Raw genomic sequence first — 25,130 nt, 5'->3', positions numbered from 1 at the left:
GTGGATCTCTGAGCTGGTGTGAGTGAGTGGAGGCGGGGCTCATTTGCATATTCATAGAACCGCGTACTACGTAAATGAGGCAAGGGTAGAGTACGAGTTACATTCAAGCCTATTTTAAGGAATCAGGAAAAAAAATCCAAGGAAAAAACATTAAAATATGTAATTTTGGTAATCAAAGATGAGTTTTAAGGAATAACATTTTTGACTACAGGGGGACTTTAATTATACTTGGTGTTAGTTTGGAGTTGTGTGTGTGTGTGTGTGTGTGTGTGTGTGTGTGTGTGTGTGTGTGTGTGTGTGTGTGTGTGTGTGTGTGTGTGTGTGTGTGTGTGTGTGTGTGTGTGTGTGTGTGTGTGTTGTGTTGTTATGCTTGATAAATACATCACACTAAAGTTATTCATATGTCATCAACAGAACCACGGACTGCAAATACATTACTAACAAGTAAAAACACATTCTTTCCATGATTGTTGTCACGAGTTGCTCTCTCGTTAATAGACCTGATGATTTTGGAGTTAATTACTTAAAATGCAATTAACATTATGCAAAAAAACAGAAAGCACAAGCTTTTGTGTCATGTTGTTATGTTGCAATGCTAAATGTAATGTTCGAATTGTGTAAAGAGTGCAACAGTCGGGTCCTGGAATTAAAATCTCCATTCATTTTTCTCTATAAACTAATTTTAACTATAACTTATAAACCTTTAAGAAATACCTACCTTCAGTAACGAGGTTGTTAATCAATGGTATTTACTTCTATTGAAGCTGTCATCCTGCATTATTTCATAAAATCATACTTATAGTTTACTATTTATATATAAAAAACATAAAAACCAAAATGTAGATACGCAGCTTTTATTCACAAACAAAAATGTAATCAAATAAGCAATGACTTCTCCTTGTCATCTTTTTAACACAATATGTCAACAAGATAAAACATGTTGAAGAACATATATTGTACTCTATATATCTAGCATACATTTATATAAAAATGATCAAGCTTTAAAACAAAAAAGGTAATATAGAGATATTAACCATGAATATTATTGCAATTCACAATGGATATGTAAATATAAACACACCACAATAATGATAAATATATCTCAAGCATACATGAAGTCTGTATTTATAATATATGTATGAAGGTATTTTTTAAAGCATTATAAATCTTTATTCCTTATAACACACATTGCAATTTTATATCTTTACATAAAAAATATATACATTTTATAACATGGCTCTACAGAATATTTTATTCAGATAAAATATTTTATAATGGTGGCTAATTTATATTTCACCACTGTCCATGGCAGCATAACCAGTACAACACTTTTACTTTACTTTTTATTAATTTTATCTGTCTACTATATCTACTGTATCTATCTATCTAACTATTGGGCATAATATTACTAATACATTATATATACAGACTTCATGTAAACTGTTACCCATGTTTTACACTTGAACCAAAGCTTACTTTTACAATATCAATTCCAGAGAAAGAGAAAAAAGAAATAAGCACGCCTGTGAAATTCATAACAGTGATAAAAAACAAAACAATAATTGGTCCTTTTTGTTAAACACTCTCTAGTTTTTTAGAGAGCAGAGGAAGTACTGTCAAAAATCACGTCTCTTTGAAAAGTGCATGCTCATATCAATCACAAAAATGTCCGTATGAGCATTATGAGTCTTTATGAGTCGGAGTTGCAGTAATTGAGGAAAGCCATCATGCCTTGGGCCGCAGAGCACGTCTCCACTGAGTCTAAGGCATCCATCCTACTGTGGTCCAGGCTGTAGTTGAGGTCGGTTCTTCTAGTACGGATATTGCTTTTGTTTCTTCCCTGCGAAACAAGCGAGCCAAGTGCACAGCAACATGGCGGAGGCGGCGCCCGCCCCGGTGCAGTAATATGCCCAGCCGATCTGACAAGAGCCTGAAGACAAGACCGAGACAAAGAGTGTGGGCATTAGTGAACTTCTGAAAGCTTTAAATGACAAAGAATGAAGGGATCATATGTGTGATGGATGATGTTTATTAAGAAATGGTATGTGACAAAGATTTTTCTTTACTTAGATTATAGAAAAATTAAATATGGTTTAAAGTTGTCAAATTTGGCACACTAATTCAGAGATTGTTAATATCCCTAAAGTCTCTCAAACCTTATAGCATTAACAGTTTTAAGTATACTATAATTTTGAGCAAGTTGCTCCAGACACAAAAAATAACTCCTGTTTCCTTGGAACATACAGAGTTCAGTGCACCAACGCAATTTTAGTATCATTGATATACTATTACAGTTTATTTTATTACAGTTTATTTTATTGTTCTATTTTCTATTTTTATTTTGAATGTAGCTAAAATTTTAGTGATTTAGTTTTGTGTTTTTGTAAGTTTTATTTGTTTGTTTGTTCTATATGTTTTTTTAATAAAGCCAATAATAATTTGCAAACGGCAGTCCATGACGTCACACATAGAGCGCTCATGAGTATAAAAGGGCACCTGAGTTACACGTCATCAGCTTTTTTTGTCTTCAGGAGCCGCTTGTTTGTATGCGCGTGTAAGCTAAGAGCTGGTTGGATCGTTCGAGGAAGCTGAACATGCTTTTTGTTGCATTTGCGGTAAGAAGCTCTGTTCTTACTTGATTTTCTCCCAAGGGATACAAATCTAGCATTTGCACAGAGCACGTGCGGCGCTTGAGAAAGTTGGAGGAACTCATGTCTCAGTAAAGGCTCTGTTATTGCTTGATTCTCTCTAGAGAGATAAGAATCTAGTTTCTGTCAGGACCACTATCGTCAAATACGATTGACAATTAGCGTACAGTTGGGATTGGCGGTATGGTTCCGTTCTGGGCGAGAACTCCCTGCGCATCCATGCAGCCTAGCATGGATAAGAGCAGGGAGAGCAGCAATAACCCCCCTTAGGGTAAACAGAACAGAACAGAACCAACATGAATGAATGCAGATATCATTAATTTAAGATTTTAAAGTACAACATAGCTCGAGAATTTATTCTGATTCAAGGGGAATCAGAATGCCAAATCCTGACTGAGGAGAGGAGGAGCTGGGGATGGAGGAGGGTAATTCGCTCCTGAGAAACGTGATAGCTGTTGATAATACTGAAGGAGTTTATATATGTATACAGTGATAGGCGTCGTATTCCTATAGGTAGATGTGAATCAGCTGATGCGAGCTTGACTAACGTGACCTGCCAGAACTGACGCTACGCTTGATGTTTGCATGGAGCGCGTTCGGCTCTCGAGGGAGTTGGAGGAACTCATGTCGCTGCTGTTATTGCTTGATTCCCCTTAGACAGATACAAATCTAGTGTTTGCATGAAGCGCGTTCAGCTCTCGAGGGAGTTGGAGGAACTCATGTCGATGCATTCTCAGTAAGGGGCTCTCTTATCACTTGATTCCCCTTAGAGAGATACAAATCTAGTGTTTGCATGGAGCGCATTCAGCGCTCAAAGAAGTTGGAGGAACTCATGCTGATGCATTCTCAGTAAGGGCTCTGTTATTGGTTGGGTTCTCTAGAGAGATAAGAATCTTGCACTTGCACAGAGCGCGTTCGGATCTCAAGGATGCTGAATGCATTTATTGTGAATGCATTCACTGTGGGAAGCTCCACCCATGGCAAGGCAAGGCAATGCAAGTTTACTGATATAGCACATTCCATGCACTATTTTAATTCATTTCTGTAAAGCACTTTGAATTGCCATAATCACAAAATAAAAGCAAGGGAAATTAAAACAGAGGTGGATGTTATCAAATAAACCTGTCTCCTCTGCTTACCACCATGGGGCTCATGGCAAGGCATATGCAGAGGCAAGACATGCCTTTGAAATCCAGGCCTGTGAAACACCATGAAATCAACCAAGTGGGGCCTAGGATCCCCTGTGGCTTCCTTGGGGTTCAGAACATAGGTGATGAGAGTTATTGGGCAAACTCCATTATGTCCTTGTGGCGAGGGGGGCGTGGTTCAGCGCGGTCTGTAACGGGAGAGAGAGAAAGGAGGCGAGCGGTACGTAAGTAGGTCAAGTGCAAATGACGAACACCTGTGTCTTGTTGCAGTAATTGGCGTGGAGAGACCGGTTATAAGCCGCTGTCAACGGAGAGTGGGGGAGAGAGAAGGACTGAGGACTCGTACGCAGCACAGGATGATTTTAGTGGAAAGAGTTTGCCCCGGCCGTGGAAAGAGTGTGCATCTGAGTGGAAAGAGTGTGCATCTGAGTGGAAAGAGTTCGGGAGCTGACCCAGCGGAAAGAGTGATCCTGTGCATCTTGTGAGAGTGCTGTAGCGAGGGTACGGTGAAAGCGCTGTGTGCGCGCGTTTGTTTTATTTGTTGAATTTGTTGTAATAAAGTACGAGTCCCAGTCACGCCGACTCCGTCTTCTTCCTGCCAACAACCCTTGAACCTCATCACAGACCTTCTCCGGAGTAAAGATGCACACTACCCCTTGGATCAGTGGCAATACCGAAGGGAGGTGCTAATTACTGAGGATTTTACCACCTTGCATGGTCACTTTAGTAGGCTGCTCAAGTACCCTTAGGGTAGAGCTAAGTGAATTGACCTATAATGGGAAATTCACAAAAGTCCCTCTGTTTCGCTTACCTCCCTCCCCAACTGTTGTTGGGTCTGGAAGAAGGGATATATGCTCCCCTTTGGTGGAGTGCTTTATAGGAATGATCAGTGTTACAAACCAATGAGTAGAGGTGGATAACTAATGGTGTCCCCCCTTATCATTGTAGCAGTAGTTCTATAGTTTAACCATTAACTATAGTGAGTCCTGGAGAAGTGCCTTTACTCAAGTCAGGGTATGAGCTATTCTTCCCTAATCACCCTAGGGTCATTCAAATTTAGTTGATCCTCCCCTGCGGTAGGCTGCTACCTAAGAACATTGTCAAATACTGGTAAGGTGTGCCTGATAGAGCTGAGGTTAGGTTGAGTATTTTCCTTTTAGAGCCCTGCTCTTGAGGCCATATAGGGCTGAGGGATGTTCCAGAAGGGAGAGAGGAAGGTGTAACAGCCAGGAACTTCCCTTGCTGTTGAGCATAGTAGCTTTCCTAGTGGGGATCTTTCCCTAGTATATTTGCCTAGGGAGTAGTGCCACTATATGAGTCAAATGGGCGCTGACAGGCTTTTGTCTCTGGCTGGGTAGTCTGTAAAGTCAATTTATGCTTGTAACGCAGTTCAGATGCGACTGAATGCGATTGTTGACGACTGCTCGCCACAATGCTATGCCCTCTATGTTGCATATGTGCATATTCACAGTCTAGTGAGGCAGGCATTTCCTCAGCATGGGATAGTGGGTATTAGTTCCCCATAGCGCCAATACCAGATGCAGCAGCGAAGTTCCACTTTGAAAGGAAACGTCTCACACCGTGTCCTAACCAGATGTGATACGATAAGATTCCAGCGACAAGCAATTTTTCTGTCCACACCAGACGTGACACGACCAGGAGATGTGACAAAAACCCACAGCCAATCAGAACAGACGGGTTACTAAAACAATATTTGTCATAGAGTACACTTGTTTCTTCACAGTTTGAATGTTCTTATAAAGATAACTTTTATCGTGTATCGCAGTGTCGCGTCTGGTTAGGACCATAGACTGTAAAAAAAGAAGGACGACACCCCTTTGCTCTCTTCCATTGGTGAGAAGTGATGCCGCCAGTGTCCCGATATGGCGCTGACATCTTGTGACCTGAGTCTGCGCAGTAGCGATCTCGGTACCTGAGTCTGCGCACTAGCGATCTCGGGACCTGAGTCTGCGCAGTAGCGATCTCGGGACCTGAGTCTGCGCAGTAGCGATCTCAGGACCTGAGTTTGCGCAGTAGTGAGCAGGAAGTAAAGCCACAAAATCAAGGCCCCGCCCTCACTCTCGCAGAATCAATCGCATGTACAGTCCTGCACTTTTTTAAATTAATTATAGAAATTTAGATATTAAATTTATAGCTCCAATCTCCTCAGTCCTCCGAAGATCCCCAAAAAAAGTATGTTGGTGCTTCAGTGACTACTTCGCTCAGAGAACGTGTCAATCACAGCTGTCAATCATGACGTCACACCACCGCATCAAATAACTTAATAAAAACAAACTTATTTTAAAAACAAACACTTGAACTTACATCACGTGATAATAACTACTGTAAATGACAGAAGAAAGACTTTGGAAGAAAGATATTTGAAGTGTAATTTAATTGTTTAGTTGGTCTCACGTGCCGTTAAATAACATGGGGAGTTGGGGTTTATAACCTCTACTAGGACCAGTCACCGGTCTTCACTTTTCAGGGCTTGTGCGGCTTGATAGAATCATCGCGCGTCGCAGTCGTGGCTGGTAAGGACAAAACCTCTGATTAACATAAAAAAATATACCTTATATCGTGTATCGCGTTGTCGCGTCTGGTTATGACATGGTGTTAGGTTGCAACCCGGTTCCCTGAGAAGGGGAACAAGACATCGGGCCTGCATGCGCGTCTCCACTCTTTTATACTCAGCGCTCCGCATGTGACGTCATGGACTGCTATCTATCCATCTGTATTATCCAATGATGACAATTGACCTTTGTTTACATGTTCCTCAGACACTGGTCTTGTGATGGTCTTGTGATCCCCATAGCATCTTTACAAAACACAGCGTCTTGTTCCCCTTCTCAGGGGATGCATACGCAACCTAAGACATTTTAGTTTTTAGTTTTAATTTAGTTTATGTTAGTACTTCAACAACTTAATCTAAAGGATATGAGAAATGTTGCCTTGGCAACTAACTGAAATAAATACTGAAATACTTTTTAAAAATATATTATTTAGAGTAATGAAGATTTTATGGTTTTACTTTTAGTCTAGTACATCTAGGAACAACATATAAAGTTTTTAGCATTCATGCCAAAGTCAAATGAACATGGCTTCTAAAATCAGTGAAGTGTTGAATATTTTATTAGTACAAATGAAGCTGCTAATTAAAGGCAGAAAAACAGTGGCATCATAATGATGATTAATTACATAAAATTGGAGAGTGCCATGCAGTTATTTGCATTTATATAAGTTCAAGGGCATTCACGCTAAACATAGCATCAGACCGGTGGGAATAAAACAGACTGCAGCTGCTTAGTGGATTAGCAGGCAATTCAAATTACAAAATGAACAGAAACGACCAGATTCTATAACTTAAAAGAAAGAAAGACAGAAAGCAAGACCCTGAGGCATTCATTAAGGACTGTTACAGGTTCTCTACAGGTACATCAAAGGACCAAAACCTCTTGATATCTCATTTAAAGCGACACTCATAAGGAGACAGACAAAACTTCTGGGCCACATTGGTTTGTTCCCCCATTGCGGCAAATATTTCAAACAACTTTGACGCATTTGCCCTTAGCTTTCAAATCATGTGCTGCCTTTAAAATAGTAAAACTCCCCAGAGTGAGAGCAGACAACCTCAGGAAAGAAATATTCTCAATTCCTCCCAATTCTTTTGAGCCAGACCCACTTGATGTTACACTATAATGCAGCTTCTTACTTTGAAATCATGCAGCCCTTTTCACTCTTAATAGCTGTTGCAATAGCAACTCGATATTGTTTTTTTATTATGAAAAATATTCCTTCTGACAAACAGCCGAGGTCTGGGATTTTCCTAATGCAGACACAGTCTGTCATTTGTATTATAGTTTGGGCGCTGAATGCTAAACAAGCTCTCTACAAGTGTGAGTACTTGAATCAACGGTCATTTGTATTCTATCCTTTTCATGTTCCTGGTGACTCATACAGTAGTTTGTTGCAGCATTTAGTGTTGTTTGCTAAGGTAAGAATCACTCTAACTATCGCTCATACTTTGAACATGAATGATGCCTCAAAACTATGCGGCCTGTTGAAGAGAGCTGTGCTGTTACTGTTTAAAGCAATTGAATGCACAATTTTAATCTGATGGGTGCAAACAGGCAGCACATTTTTGAGTGAACTATACCTTGTGAAAAAGAATTGCACTTTAATGTGCGCTTGTAGTGTACTTCAAGTTTTATATTATTTTACTCAGATTTTATTTTAAGTATATATTTTTTTTAAACGTACAAATAATATAATATTAATTAAATAAAAGGCCACTTAAGCGTACTTTAAGAGAGTACACTTCCATGACTGTTCCTTAACACTCTTAAGTACACTTTTAAAAAGTGTTCTTTGTAATAATTTCTAATTAAAAGTTTTACTTTAAAATACATTTTAAATCTATGGCCTGGTTTCACAGAGAGGGCTTAGATTAAGCCACGATCAGGCCTTAGTTCAATTAAGACATTTAAGTAGCTTTTATAAACGTGCCTTAGAAGAAAAAAAAAACATTACTGATGTGCATCTTGAGATAAAACAATGCCACTGACATATTTTAAGATATCTCAGTGCAAGTTGTGTTCAGTTAAAACAGCTCAAACATGCATTGTAGTCTAGGACTAGGTTTAAGCCTTGTCTGTGAAACTGAGGGATTATGATATCAAATAACATTTTGTTATGCTTAAAAAAAGTACACTTATTTTAATGTGTTGAACATACTAAAGCACATGCAAAATACTTGTTAAATACAAAATACTAATTTAAAGTACACAATAACCATGTTTCAAAGACAATAGAAGTAATTTTAAAATAAATATATACTTAAACCATACTTAAGTGGGTCAAAAAAGAACTCTAAAGTTCAGCTAATTGCATTTAATATAAATTTAAACTATAATACATTTATATTGTATTGCAACTAGTATGCAGTTAACAACATTACATTTAGTCTGCACTTATTTACATACTTTAACATACCTATTTAAGTACATTTTAATAGTATTTTAAAAATAGTTTTTTTTTTTTTTTTTTCAAAGGATCTCTTAAAGCAAGGTCAATGGTACACGCCGTTTTTCAAGTTCAAATCCTCCCATGTTAATCTACTAACTCTCCTGACTGCTTTGTCAGACAAAATGGCGGATGGCGAAGTATGATTGGTCAGATCACCTGTCAATCAAGCTCCCTGCGAAGGGTAAATTGTTGGACATAGTGCATTAATAGTTCAATGCCATCACTGTGTAAATAATGTAGATGTTTGAAGATGTATATAAAGTTCAGAGTGAAGGTGCCATGAGGACGTACCAAGTTCAAACTGATCTGAGCTGTTGTTGCACGTCTGTCGGACCTCCTCACTGTCCCAGCCGAGAGGATATAGAGCACAGCCTGAACCGATGAGCAGACCTGCAGAAACAGACACAACGAGTCATGAGTGAACGTACTCATGTCATGTATAATAGACTATACACATGCAAACAATCATTAATGCCGCTTGCTAAGCATACAATTTGCTAAGGTTTTTCAAAGTACCAGCCCTATGTTAAACTTTAATCACAGTTGTGATAACTCAAATCAAGTGACATGTGCTAATAATTTTCTAAGACTTAGAAAAAATCCCATTAACTTAAAGTAAGCAGCCTGAAGTCATTTTTGTTCACTCACAACACATCTCCACTTACTCCCGATTTCTCTTAACACGAGGACAGGCTGTCAGTGGATAAAAGGGAAAACAAAGTAACTTCCCAGCAGGCAATAGCCGTCATTTCCCAGTCTAGGTTAACTATAGACCCGATATAGTCCAGCTATGAGTAACCCACTTCTAGACAAAATAACCTTAAATTTGGTTACATGTCGTTTTTGCCAAAATAACTTGCAAAATGTATGATATTTGTATGATATTCCATCATGTAAGCAAAGTCAACAGTGATTACAAGGTGTTTGGTTTCATTTTTTTCACTCATTTCATTTATTTGTTATCTAATTGATGACTAGTCTAATTCTTGGGCGATGGTTTAGACGTCTATTCAATTTCCACTGACAGCCCAAATTCTGCCTAGAAGTCTGGGCTGTGTTTGGACGGCTGTTATGCGTCTTTTAAACGCAAAATTGCTTGCTGGGTTGCGTTACTTATTTGAAAAAAGTAACTCGAAATTTTTTTTGTAAATTTAAAAGTAATGGATTACATTACCAGCTACTTAAAAAGTAATCTGATTACATTACTCGCATTAGTTGTAATCCGTTACACTAACACTGATGCATCTGATAGTGTTTAGTGTATGATACACAGCTTTTCTCTGCAATCATTTACAAAGTCGGCAAGTGTATGATGCCCAGTGTTTTAAAATCTGTTCCAGATTTCTATTCCAGCCTTTAGTGACAAAATAAATTCTACAAGTATCACACCAAAAATGGACTGGGATCAGTTGAATCCCTGCTGAAACTAGCGGGCTGAGGCCTGGTCCCCAGTGCCACAGGAAGATAGTGCCACTTCTCTGAAATTTCATGAGCCGGGGTCTTGACACAGAGTCCCCCTGAATCCAGCAGCTCTGTCTCTGGATAGATACCGGCCCGCAGGTCTTCTGCTAAGGGGCTTTTCTATCACATTAGCTTAATCCTTTTCAATTCGCCCCTCACATGCCTATCAGTTTTAGTGGGGCAAGAGAGAGAGAAAGAGAGAGAGAGAGCACTTTGAGGCGCGATGATTTACCCCCGTCACACCGCACACACTTACTGCGGTGGGCTGAGATAACAGACAGGAATTCATCTATACGCTGCTGTACATCGTTTGAGCGAGGTGAGAGATGTCCTCTCACACACACACACACACACCCACACACAAACACAACCACACAGATAATCAAATTCTCTGCGCTGCTCATTTTTAATATGTGTACAGACGTTGAGATATTAATCTGGACTTGAGAGAGGAAATCATAAAAGCCCACCGGAATGTATATTAAGATATCATCACAATGTGCTTTGACATTTGGAGGTGCAAATTATTAATGTCTCATTGATGCCCGTGTTTTTTAAAGGCAGGCTCTAAATGAAACTATTTCACACCCTCAAAAATGCATAACTGTATGGTTGCAAGATAAAGATGACAGCTTTTCATACTCTTGATTTAAACTCAAAGCAGTTTTATATGGCTCGCAATGACTTTTGTAGATGTAGTAGACCTTCTGATGCACAAACTTTTTGACAAACAAATATAGCTTATACTTTTGATGAATGATACATCAAATCACGCAACTTGAGAAGAACCAGTGCTTAATTTGTAAAGTGGGAGGTCCCGGAGCACATGAGGACATTGACATTTGCAATAATAAACATTTGCAATAATAAACAATGTATCATTACCGATAACTGATCGTGCAGTTTAATTACCCCTTGACTGGCCCCAAACATGTTTGATAAAAGAAACAGGCTACAGTGTGAAAATTATATTACATTATAATTGTAATATCAAATTGTATTACATTGTATTACATTTTAGCTCAAAAACAATTGTAATAAAAGATAGGATCATAAGATGCGCAATATATCGGGAGACATGGTTTTTACCACTTAAGTTTTGTTAGAATCGTCAGACATTATTTTTATCACTTCATTAAGTTTGGCTTTGTAGAAAGCCTTTCTTTAAAGTGAATTTTGTTTTGTATAAATTGTATCTTAATTTTAATAAATGTTTCATCAACCAATTGCATGTATTTAATAAATAAAAAGCAGATATAGCAGATAATAACCGTGACATGGAGGCGCCGGCGCGCCGCGTTCACTTGCATTGCATTGTTAACTGGAGCGCATCTCATCATAAATGAATGAAACTCAGCGTAGGCCCATGCCTCATACATTAGCATTAAATATCTTTGCTGCATCCTTTCTAGAACAGACAAGGGCTTTCTCTCGGCTCACATCAGCAGAGCATTGCATCGTCCATAGACCGCAAAACAATCAGCGGATGGCGGGCGGGTGCGGCTTTGAAAATTTAATGTCAAAAAACTTTGGTGCGGATGATGAGTTTTGTTTTTATTTTATGTCTGTATATTTTTTATTAATTTTAGTTAATTTTATTCAATTTTAGTTATTAGTTATTTTAGTACCAGTTAAACTAAATGAAAATGAGAAGTTTTGACTTGGCAACTAGCTGAAGTTTTTTTTAATGCTTTATTTTTAACAAAATGTTTTTGATACTTACACCTGTTCACATTGAATGCTCTTCTGTTTGTTTCAAATCTGTGTCAAACAGATGTTTCTTCATATTGTTATCATATTTATATTAATATATAAAAAAGATTTGGACTTGTGTACATGCCACATAACCACTCCGTCCACATTAGTAACCACCAACAACAGCCTATAGCATGAGTTTGACATTGAAAATCAATGTTATATCACTTATATTTTAGTGCATGAAAAAATCTATCTCCTTTAATAAGTGTTCATCATGCAAAATCATCCAAAAGAAAGTCAAGCTTGTAGATTTTTACGTTTAGTGTCACTAAAACTTTTAGCTCAGCTGAAATCTCTATTAAGTGTTAATCGTACAAAATCATCCAAAAGAAAGTCAAGCTTGTAGATTTATACGTTTAGTGTCACTAAAACTTTTAGCTCAGCTGAAATCTCTATTAAGTGTTAATCGTACAAAATCATCCAAAAGAAAGTCAAGCTTGTATATTTTACGTTTAGCGCCACTAAAACTTTTAGCGCAGCAGAAATCTCTATTTTACAAGTTTGAATTTATATAATCTTCTCTGCAGCAGAGGCACAAATGTGTTTGCCAGCAGCCCATGTTGTGACGCTAATGTATTCCTGCTGAATATTAAACAAAATCATAAATTCTCTTTCAAGTCGTCAGTAATGTCAAGAGATAAAGAGGCGTGTAATCAGCTTGAAATGCCCCGCAGCACTCAAAAGTAAAAACAAAAGGGGTACAGCCTCCACCGTCCTAAAAAATTAAAGGAATGCAGAATGAGGGATTTTTTAGGTCTTCATTAATCATAAAGTGGGTGTTGTCCTCATTTTTAGCACTGAGAGACATATAATACAGCTAATTAGCATAGTCAGAAAATTGTGTTTCTGTTATCCATCCGTCCTTCATTTTATTTTTATTTATTAGTAGCATAAAACATATTTGAGTTTAAATAGTGAGCAAAAAAAAAAATCCAATTATTATGTTCCGATTTATTCTGTTTATTCACTTGGGAAAATGTTTAAATAAATCAGTTTTATGAAACAGAAGGTAAAGGAAAACAGGAAGTGCAGAACAACAAAAGACTGTTCTTCTCATCCTATTCCTCAGCTGTGGCAGGATGACAAGGAGAAACGGAGAAAAGGTTTCATTGCCTGTTGATCAAAGGTTTGCTCCTGTCTTTTATCTTTTCATTTTCTTCCCTTTGTTCGTGCACTTCAGTCAGGAATTGTCTTCCATTGCAAAAATGTTAATGATGCATATTACTTATTGATTCAAATGAGAACGTGTGACAAATAATGATGGTGCTCCTGTGCGAACTCTCCACGGGAGCTGGAGGTGAGGCAACATGGCTAATCATCTCAAGATCTGAGGTGGGAAACCGCAAGAAAAAAACTAAAACGGCAGGATTTAAAAAAAATATCTGTCCTACCTGACAAGAGAAAACAGAGAAAAAAGGCAGTTGTCTTCCCTTTTGCCAAACAGGTAGGAAAACTTCAATACCCATAATGCACTGGGCATGATGCCGTACAAGGCCACTCCCACCAGTCTGCTATGGATATGCTTGACCACACTCAAATACCGCCTTGCTTTAGTTGGAAATACTTCTTAGCAAACTTTTAGTCATAACGGTGTCGACTTGTGTTGTTCCAAATGCAATACATTTCTTTCTTCTGCTGAACACAAAAGAAGATATTTTGAATAATGTCGGAAACCAAACAGTTGCTGGACTTCCATAGTATTTTTTTTTCCTACTATGGAATTCAATGGGATCTGGTTACCGACAGTTACCAAAATATATTTCTATCTACTTTGACAGATATTCAAAATATCTTCCTTTGTGTTCAGCAGAAGAATGAAATTTGTACAGGTTTGAAACAACTTAAATTTGAGTAAATGATGACAGAATTTTCATTCATAAGTGAACTATTCCTTTATTGAAAAATTGAAAAATGCTTTTGTTTAAAACACGACAAGATGCAATACAATGTCAATTCTGTCCACAATGACAGTGAAAATGCAACACTATCACAGCCAATCAGAACATGGACCAATGAAACGCCAAGGAGGGCGGGGCTACGCAAGACACCTCAGAAACAGGCTCGTTCAAAAATCCCCTGTAACTTTTCTAACTAAAATGAAAGAATTGTATGGAAGAAATCACTGATTGTTTGTCGCTTTATTGTGTATATTGGCTAAGACGAGCTGAGTTTGGAGTCTTGATCTCGAGGCTTTGGTCTAAAAACCTCTGGATCTCAAAACGAATGTTCTCAGACACGACTTCAGTCTATAAATGTCAATGGTATTTGTCTGAATCCTGGATGATCAATTCTTGATTCCAACTCAGTTTCAAGTCACCTATCTGTTAAGCAACCAGCAGGACACTTGATCTAAATTAAAATGACTATAGAAACAGTCTCCCCTCAAGGCATGTGTTAAAAGTAGCGCCGACCACATGCAGTCTGTCATTTTTCATCTTTATTTGATTGCATTTCATTAAGTGTTTTTTTTCTCCAGAAGTATAATCCTATCCTCCACACTTCCTATATGTGGATTATTGAAAGACTGAGATGGGTAGAGGAGGGACAGAGGGTGGGTGGAGATTACCAAGAATGGAAACAGCAACTTTATTGATGTGCCAAGAAACCACAGGGAGGAGGAGGATCTGAGCGCCAGCTATCAGAAGCTCTTGTTCACGGGCCTCCGAAGTTGCTCTCGAAAAAACTGGGCTATGATGTGTCTTGTCTTTCTGTTTCATCAAACTTTGTGACCTCTTTACGTCTGTTTTTCGACTTCAATGACAGGCGCAAACGAAAGCCCTGCGAGTGCATTGATGATTCACCTCACGTCAGTGTCCCAGATGTGCCTGCAATTACTTGTTTGAGGTGAAAAGCGTTGCGTTTTAAACCAGCGTAAATGTGCTGTAATGAATTCCATCTATTTCAGAGAGGTTTTGACATGCAACAAGAGGTGCTTTGGTTTTGAGAAGCACGGGAATGAAAATGAGTTACTCAATGGAAATCTACAGCTCTGTTTTAGTGACTGATGTTGCTGATGGCAGGTGTGGAGGTGTAAAACACTTGTTACACTTTATTGTGCACTTGTACAAATGAACAATCTCTCCAGGTCTGGCTTCCTACCGTGACAGAATGTCTTTTTAGTTTTATGATATTGCATTATACTGAGGGATAACAAAATTTCCAAAAATGCGAATAACTTCTGAATAAATGTGCCTATTGTAATGACACTGGTCTTAATATATTCCTTGGGTTATGCCGGAAACATATATACCAATTTTGCCATAGTCAGCCAAACGTCCTGTCCGCCATCTTTATTTTCATTCAATACCTACCTTTTCTAACTCCTTATAGACCGTTTGTCCGATTTTCACCAAAATCGAATCGTATCATATCTAGAGCGCGCCGACTAAAAGATAAGGATTTCATGTTGATGGACGAAACCGTTTCCACATACGGCAGCAGCAAATTTGAGGTATGATGCCAAAATGACTATTCAGGCTTTATCTCTGATGTGTTTTTATGATTTTTCAGCAATTTGCCTAGCCTAGAAATCTAGACACACCCTAGCAGCAGCCAGGGTAGTCTAGCAACTCTCCGTTGGCTTTCGAGCTGGAAAAAAAAAAACTCTAGTCAGGCCAGTCACATCGTGTATAGAGTTGGTGGGCGGGTTGCGACTTTTCCCTGCTACTTGAAAACAAAGAATGGCTGCTGCTGCTGGCGAACAGCGGTCTTTCGAATCGGCTTTGGCCACGACTCTGGAAGACTTGGAGTTAAGCTTTTCTTTGAAAAAAGAGCAAAGAACGGCACTTAAGTCATTCTTAAAAAAGGAAGATGTGTTCGGACTATGGCACCTTGTTCGTTGCTCTGGTTGGTTGTAGCGCTATCCTATCGCGTGCAGAGGGAATTTGAAAGACAACCGTTTATCCCGTTTATCCCGCCCCTCGGATTGAGCCATCCCAATGGTGAGTTACCAGACCTAACATCTTAATGTGGGTCTGGCTTGCCAGGCTACCATTTGCCTAAAATCTGAAAGTTATGGATTTCGTGTTGATGGACGAAACCGTTTTCATATACGGCAGCAGCAAAGTTGAGGTATGATGCCAAAATGACTATTCAGGGTTGTATCTCTGATTTGTTTTTATGATTTTTCAGCCATTTGCCTAAAATCCGCTTAAAATGTCTTTAATTGCTCAGTTGCTGCAGTTGGTCTGACACTCCCTGGCATGGTGGCATGTCGTATTGTCTTCTTTTTTCTGAAAGTGCGTAGACACCTATTAAAATCGTTGGCGGGAAAGTTATGAAATTTGGCACACATAATTTAAAACAAGAGCATTTTTATATCCAGAAACAAACTCTCTGTGAAATCAGATATCGGCATGTATCGGTGAAACAAGCTGGCATGGCAACCAGTAGATTGGGATTGTTGACAAGCAGGTGGATGTGGGTGAGATGATATGAAAAAGACTTCTGCAACAGGCGTCCACCCGTGTGTCAAGGGTCAACACAAACAATCCCTCGCTATCCATCCCAAATCTATGACAATCTCTCACCTTCTATTAAGATCAGACGCCTGCATTTGAGAAGACATCGATCGCCGGGAGTGTAAAACCAGTCCATTACAGGCTGCCATTAGTGTTGTCCATTAAAGAAGCATTCAATATCCGCCTCTGAGTGGGTCATAATGAGCCTGCAGTTAATGCGTGCGCACGCTCTGTGATTATCTCTCTAAGTGCCATTCATTCAGTCTGGCCTGAAAGCAAGCCACCCTGCCTCTTACATGCCTGCAAGTAATTCAATATTAAATTACATGATCATAATACCAAACAGCAGGGTTTAAGGTTTTAAGAGGAAATGTGAAAAGCACACACCCTAGACTAGTTGCCATTGGTTGAACTTAAAGGTGAGCAGTACACTTGTGGAAATCTGTCAGTTGGTGGACATCTTTGATTGATTGAACTTAATTACCGTAATAACTTTAATAATAATCTTTATTAACCGTGCATTTATATACTGTATAGTCATCATAATGCAGTCGCAAAAAAACATTTTTAGTATGCTGTTAAAGGCTACATTCAAATTTTTAAATTGGGCAAGGAAATAATTGTAACAGGATAGAGAAAAATTCTAAAACTCGACTTAAATTTGACTTGAAAGATATTTGACTTTAATTAGACTTGACTGGAGTAACAATAAACTTGACTTGAATTAGACTTGACTGGATTCTAAATAGACTTGACTTAAGTTAGACATGACTGGTTTTAAAATAGAAATGAAGACTTATATTAGACCTGACTTAAAATAGACATGGCGACTTAAAGCTGCAGTCCGTCGTTTTTCCTCTTTGTCGACATCTCTGTTAGAAATCTGCAATTGCAGTTATTCGCGGAATTACGTGCGTGGGTAGTAAATCGGCATGAAACAGCGCAGATGAACACACTGTATTGAGGAGAACCTGTCGCTGTCGCGTCGCTGTGGATACTGTACTGTCATCATCAGCAATCTCAGAGTATACTTTTTGAAAGTGTCAACATTAGAATTTTCATCGGAAAATGTCATCTGAACAAGTAAGTAACATTCACTTTTGTTCTGACCAAATTCGGGGGGTGGGGGGAAGCATTGCAGTAGGCTATATCATGCTGATTAAATCTAACGATTGCTTATCACGTCAAAACGTGAAAAATATATTTTTTCTGTAGCCACTCTGAAGTCCGAAGTCTTTGGGTTTTACAACTGGTGAATCTCCAGTTGTCACTGGTGATTGTCGCTTTAAACTTTCGAGATCCGCCATACCAAGTGCTAAGCTAAATCTCCACCTCCATCGTACGCTAGCCGGGGACTCCTTCTCTATGTGTACAGAAGTGACGTAATGATGCAAAGACATGCTCGAAATTCCCGCGGAAATCCACCAGTACCACTGGAATTAAAATCATTATTACAAGCTTACCGTTTTGAATCGAGGTAAGGCAAGCAGATCGTTTTGAACACTGGCTGGTTAAGGTTTTTTACAAAAATGTCTTTTTTATATTTTTAAACCCAAAAAAGTGCCGGACTGCAGCTTTAAATTGGATATGACTTAAAATAGACTTAACTTAAATTACACAAGACTTGACTTAAAATCAACATGACTTAAACTAAACACTACTTAAAATAGACTTGACCTAAATTAGTCTTGACTTAAAATAGACTTGACTCAAATTAGACATGTCTTGACTTAAATTAGACATGACTTGAAATATACCTAAATTAGACTAGACTTGAGGTAAATTACACAACCTAAAATAGACTTGGAAAAGTGTATATTGGGATCAAAACTCTGTCCAGCATAAATGGGAACTCCAATACTTAAAAAAAAACTAAAAAACAATCCAGGATGTATTTGATGAGAGTGGTTGACAAAAGCCCAGAGTATAAAGGAGGATGATTTTGAATCATAATGACAACAATGTAATAATATTATAGCTAAAATAAAATATAGTTGTTTTTATTTGTTTCACGCTTTGCTCACTATATAATAAAAGTTATTTCAGTTCCAATAACGACTTTAATATAAATCTAAAGTGAAGAATTAACTTTTAACAAGTACAGCCCTGCACACCCAGTTGGCACAGAAAGCTCTCGGATGGAAAGCAACAAAAAGCAGCCAAATGCAGTGTGAGACATCATTTTGCCCATAAATGCATTAGGGAGTTTTTATTCTCATGGTATTTTATGAGTTCGTGCATTTAAATTGAGTGTCATTTCCATCAGTGAGCACAAATAACTTTCCACATTCACACACAGTAACTTTCACTCACAAACGCCTTGACTGGCTGACGGTTTTTTTAAAGTTATGTGCATGACTGGGTCACATTTTATTCAGAGACTCTTTTAAACAAACAATTCAATAATCAATATTTGCGGTGTCTATGAAACGAAACCTAAGCACTCGTAAACTTCTAAATGTTGCTGGGATGCCAACGCGACTGAATGTTTGCCTTCACGCTGTACAGCAAAATCATGCAGGTTTATGAAAAGTTGGCCTATGTTTATCCACGTAATAAAGGTTGAAAGGTGAGTTCTTAATCCAGCCATCAGAGGTTTACGTTCTCTGCTGAAATCCTCTTTTGGAGTGAGAACAAGGCTTTTTCTTTCATCTGTCTGCCAGTGCTCTGTCTCGGGATCACTTGTACCTTTTGTCATCCTTTCCTAGCCCTCTTCAATGGCGCCTCAGGAATTCTGCGCCCCTGCTCTCTGGCCCACACAATACCATTCATGTTTAGCATTCAAAAGGGCAGAAAGGAGAGGGCAGGGCGGAAAGAAATAAGCCCAGTCGAGTTTTTAGGGAGCGAGCAGAATGGGAGCCGTGAATAGGTCACGTCGGAGCCGCTTTTAAAGGGCTGCTGTCAGAGGCTTTGAAAGAATGAGGAGTGCTGTGAAAAACGGCCCACCGAGGGATGAGGGCATCGCGGTGACTGTCGAGGTGAATGAACCGTCAGGACAGGACCTGCCTCTCCCTCAGACACTTTCACAGGGGACGAAGACTGATGGAAGGAGAACAGAATGGCCGGATGGAGAAGAAACAGGAGAAAAGAGGAAGTACAAGGAGCGACTGACAGAAGAAGACACATTAAGATGAATGTGAAAAAAACAGAAGAAGCCAAAGTGGCTACACAAAATAAGGCATATGATTTATATAAATATTTAAAATAATATGCATAATTTTACAAATAGGATTTACTTTTTAATATAGATAAAAAAATTATATAGTATTAATAGGGCTGTCATTTTATTGTTTTAAATTGTGTGATTAAAGAAAATATTTATATTATAAAGAATTATGCCGCTTGACTTATACATTAATTTGTCAATAATAATTTATCCTATAAGCATAACAAGACTACAGGCCAGTGAAAGTAAAGACAATTTTTTTATTAATAAATTAAATTCTTCTGCCACAGAAATTACTTTTAGCTTTTTTCATCAAATATGAATTAATTCTCCATATGTAATTAATTCTGCATATGTAATGAATTTATCACTAATTAGTTTATATCCATTATTTAGATATTAATTTGTTATTAGTGTTATTTTAGTATTATTGAGATTATTAATGTTTCGAAGTAGTTTTTATTTTGTTATAATTATTTTTACACATATTTAGTCATTTTGTTGTGCATTTTGTCACTTATTTAAAAAAAAACATGTCTATATAGTTTTTATTCATTTTTATTTAAATTTTTGTTCTAATAATTAGTTAAGTTAAACTAAAAAATATGAAATATGTAAGCATGAAGAATCTATTAATATTGATTAAAGATAAATAAATGATAGTATGAATAATAAATGTAATAAAATAAAGATGAATCTACATATTATGTAATAAATTAAAAACTATAAATCATCTGTAAATCATTTATATTATATATAATTTATAATAATACAATATGATAATTTATATCTTATAAATAATGCATATCATTTATTATTAATGATATATATATATATATATATATATATCTTTTACAGATATAAAAAAAACTTTTTTTTATAAAAAAAAAAATATGTAAGTGTGATGAATCGCAAATGGCTATTTCTGAGGTATTAAAGCTGTTGAAGAAGTCTTACCTCAGGTTACCGCACCCCAGATATTGAGATCCTATTCCTGCAAACTATGATCTTTAATTTAGCAATATTTCAAGAAACCATTATGCCTTCTTTATTTTTAAGGTCCCTTAAAACACATCAGGCAAAAGTCTTGTGTAATGTGAATATCTTTAGACTATTAAAATCGTATTTTCACAGAGTTTGTCAGGTTTGTTGCGATATGACTTTATTGCAAAGTGCTTTGATATTCCCCCGATGTTCCTGTAACATTTCATCTTCTTTTACAGTCCAGAAAGTATCAGAGCATAGTTGTTGGAGTAGCTTTATGCTACAGTGAGTTTATCATTAGAGAAAAGCTTTCCCATAATCCTGTGAGACAGCACTATGGATTCTTCTAGGGTCATTGAAAGGGTGTATTCCGCGGATTGGAGTGGGAGGGAATGGGAATGCGAATGGGGGTGGGCAACTTCGGTGGGAAAGTTTGGATCTGGAGTGCAGTAAGTGGAGGCTTGAGCGATTACGCGTTGAAGACCGGATAGTTCAAACTCTTATACCATTAGATGACTGGACTTGAGAAGATCAGATGTGTTATAATTCTGATTATATCTTCTGTGTGAAGCAGGCTGGGGATGTAGCGCTGGCTTTAGGGCATTAGAGGGAGAGTCAAAGGTCAAATCACTATAAATAAGCCATTGTTTTTCATTAGTGTCATCTTCATCAGTTCACACATACGAGAGAAGATCTGCTGTGTGAGAGAGAGTGAGATGGCTGTCAGCCCATGAGAATTGCTCTGAGGAACTACAAGGTCAGGTCAGACTGCATTAATCTCAGCAGGCACTGACCCAATGAAGACAGAGGTCAGAGCATGCTAATGAACATGACTATATCTATTTAAAGAAGTAGATCAGCCAAAAAACTCAAATTCTGTCTTCATTTAAGACCTTATGGAATTTACGGCATTACTGCAATATTTTTCAGTACATATGATTTGCATATACACAATATATACTGATAGGTCCTTAACTTAATCTGCTTGCAATCACATCATTCTCTATAGGGCACAGCTGATTGGTTCCTGCTGTATCAGTAGCCAATGAGCTCGCTGCACAACCTTCATATAGTGGTCAGCGTTTGCTGTAGCAGTTGCAGCGCGCTTTCAGAAACCCTCCACCTTCCCCAGCTCCACCTGTATGGATCTGCTATGGGTAAATAATGTATGCTATTGTACAGCAGCAGCATGTCTTACTTGCTCACAGCAGTGTGTTGTGTGTGTAAAGTGACAGTAGCAAGTCTTAAAATTGAGTCACAAATTAAAGGACTTGTGACTTGCTTTACTAAATGAAGAGAATGACTTGACTTGATGTCAGTCACACCGCTCCACTTCGCTCTCATGCTCTAATGTGGTACACTCCAAGTCTTCTGTTAAAATTATATTTACTGTAAGTCATCATTCACTTAAAATCTTTACCTTCATGGGGCTGTTAATCAAAAACTGACAGTGAGTTGAAATCAGGAATGAATCATTCATAACTGAATTTGTGAACCAGATCAGCGGATTCACTGACTAAAAAAAAACTAAAAAAACAATGATTTCTTCATGAATAGGGCATCGCCGCTTCTTTCATAAATACCCATTTACTATGTCGCTGCTATTCATATATAAATGCATATACTTGAGGCTGAACATTTTCTGAAAAGCTTTGCCACCCCAAAAATATCCAAGTATAAAATAAAAATGTAAGCAGTGCTTCCTGCAGCGGTGCTTTAATTCAAGCATACCTCTAAAATAATGGCAAAAACACTTCTATAAATGGTCCTAGTGGGTTGCATGCATCTTCATTAATAAACAAACCGGTTCTTTGTGAACAAATTGATTGTTTTCCCATTTGTCTGTGAATCTGAAATGTACTGATTCTCGGCTAACTCAGAGGTCCTCTGAGAAATTGAATCCCGTCCAGAAAGTATGTCCGTATTGTTTGCTCCAATTTGATCAAGGATAAAGGTTTTTTTTTTCATCCAACAAAAAAATTGAATGAAATCAATACGATCATGGAAACTAACAGTTCGGTAAGATTACAAGTACAATATGTAAGTTTATTCGCCGCTAGGGGTCGCTAACATCTTACAATAACAAAGGCGTAGGTTGATGACGCATTCAGCGGAATTATGGATCTTGTCGTCAAGCTGATGGATCTAATAATGTTTATGGATGAGTGAATACATTGATGTTTATAACATGTCTGTGGTATGAAGCAGGTCGCGACTGCTAATGAGAGACAGATATCAGCGCCACACGTGAGTCCCGCGGATATAAAGGAATAAAGACATTTAATTCTACCGAATTTCATTCTATTCATCTCGAAAACGCCACGCTGATATTTATCCTCGTTTTGGTTCTCCTTTTGTCCCAAAGTCTGCTTGCAATATGGTCCATAATGTTTGAACGAAACAACAACAGCATGAGCGTGCTGCTAGACATAACGCAGTTGTCCACGTCTGTTACCATGGTTACTATGGCAGTACGCGCAGAAACCAGGGATTACGCGGATATTACGAGCCATTAATAAAAATTTGAATTTCTTTGAAATTAAAAATCTTTGGGAACTTTTGGGATATTGTAAGTACACGACTGCAAGAAATAGGCTATATCACACTGTGCGAGTGATTTTTGGATATTTTATTAAAAAATTCTTACATATTGTTCCTTTAACTAGATTGAAACATTTATGCTGGCTTGTCTTAAAGGCAAAAGTCTTGTTTAAAAATGTAAAATACATTTATGCCAGAAAATATAGATGTTCTGTGTGTTTGCTAAAGCGTTGCTATAAGTGGTAGTTAGGCTCTTGTTATGCAGTTGCTGGGGTGTTGCTACAGTATATGGTTGCTAGGGTGTTCTGGCTGACCTTCCATACAGGCATTTCTACCTCTGTTAATAACAGTTTCAAGCATGATTTTGGACTTTTTTCATGGCAAATGCTTTACAATCCTATTCCAAGGAAGAACACGACTTGACAAGCAGTCACCTTTGGACATTTCTTGTTGTTTGAGTCATTACTGTCTTGTTTGCAAGCCAAGGCAGAATTAACCAAATTAAAGCCCCATTAAAAATGTTGGTATCTTACACGAAGCAATCGTTTCGGCAGTACAGGCGGCCAATGCTACTTCTCTCGAGATGGACCTCCGCAGTTCCTTGGCAGGAACTCAATTTGTCCGCATAGCTACTATGTCATTCCTGAAACCCATACCCATCTCTTTTCAGCAATTCCCACTCCATCTCCATTGATCTGTTGTCCACTGAACATGTCAGAGGTCTCCAGTCAATAGCTGGATTCATCAAATCGAACACTTAGTAAATCAGGCCTTGTTAATGATCTTAGAGTATAAATTCACACCAAATGAAAACACTTTAATGAGGCACTTTAAATCCAGTTTAAAGGGATGGTTCACTCGAAAATTAACATTCTGTCATCATTTACTTAACCTCCTGTTGTTTAAAAACTTGTATGACTGTCTTCCGGGAAACACCAAAGAAGGTGTTTTGAAGAATGTACCTAATGGTCTTTTCCATACAATTGGAAATCAACTGGTACATATGTAACATGGACACTGTATAATAAAGTGCTACCAAAAATAATCCTAAAAGTGGTCCATATGAGTTTAAAAAGTAACTAATTGCATTTGTCACCTTATTTGAAAAGTAATGTTACTGTACGTTACCTTTCTGTTACTTTTTTGAACATGAAACCATGAGCTTGAAAGCTCCAGTATCCATTAATAGTCAATGCATGGAAAAGAGGAACCAGTACATACTTTAGAATTTCTCCATCTGCGTTCCACAAACGAAAGAAAGTTGTGCGGTTTTCGAAACGACCTGAGGTTGAGTAAATAAAGACAATTTTAATTTTCCAATGAACTGTTCCTTCAAGTTCAACTGTATAAATTTTTTTGGGAGAAAGCTAAGAGATAATACGGCGTGTGGAATGATGATAAACGGCAGTCTCGCTGTAAATGACTTTAAGATTGATATCAGAAGCTCACAACTCTGATTTAACAGACTTCAGACGTGGGGAGCCATTGAGGTGCAGCTGGTAGGAACAGGAATGGTAAAATCCTTCAAACTAATACCACAATCCCTTCTACATATAAAGCCATTTTATGATAGTGAACTCAACGTCTCTCTCCTTAAGCCTCATTTCAGACGTGTCCAAAGAAGACTCGGAGGAGGGTGCATGAAGACATAAAAAGGAGGACTAAGGAATGCATTAGTGCTTGTGAAATATTCCACTTTTTCCTCCTTTCAAAAATGTCTGTCTGATTACTTTACTAAACTGGCACTAAAATCCATGCTGCGGTACGGCTCAAATAAGTCCATGTGAACTCCTACAAAGTGCAAGTGACTGAGCTATTAAGCCAATGGAGTGCTTCTCAATGCTTGAGGACTTTCAAATGCTTGATTTTGATTGATATCCACAGCATGAAGAGAGCAAGTCGCCGTCTCTCTGTCGCACAGATCTTTTAGTAAACACTC

General features: G+C 37.9%; 1 protein-coding gene across 1 annotated transcript in view; it reads right to left on the bottom strand.

The window, feature by feature from the left end:
* Positions 1-1,599: 1,599 nt before the first annotated feature.
* Positions 1,600-25,130, bottom strand: part of LOC306997803 (LHFPL tetraspan subfamily member 6 protein) — a 67,761-nt gene continuing 44,230 nt past the window's right edge. The window contains exons 3-4 of the mRNA XM_079611295.1: positions 9,113-9,211; positions 1,600-1,930 (exon numbers count right to left, since the gene is read on the bottom strand). Of these exons, the coding sequence (XP_079467421.1) occupies positions 1,812-1,930; positions 9,113-9,211 (218 nt within the window). The 3' untranslated portion in view covers positions 1,600-1,811. The remainder of the gene's footprint in view (positions 1,931-9,112; positions 9,212-25,130) is intronic.

Source organism: Phoxinus phoxinus (genome assembly GCF_949152265.1).
Source record: "Phoxinus phoxinus genome assembly, chromosome: 4".
Classification (NCBI taxonomy): domain Eukaryota; kingdom Metazoa; phylum Chordata; class Actinopteri; order Cypriniformes; family Leuciscidae; genus Phoxinus; species Phoxinus phoxinus.
Note: the sequence above shows the minus strand (reverse complement) of the source record. Positions and strands in the feature narration are given on the sequence as shown.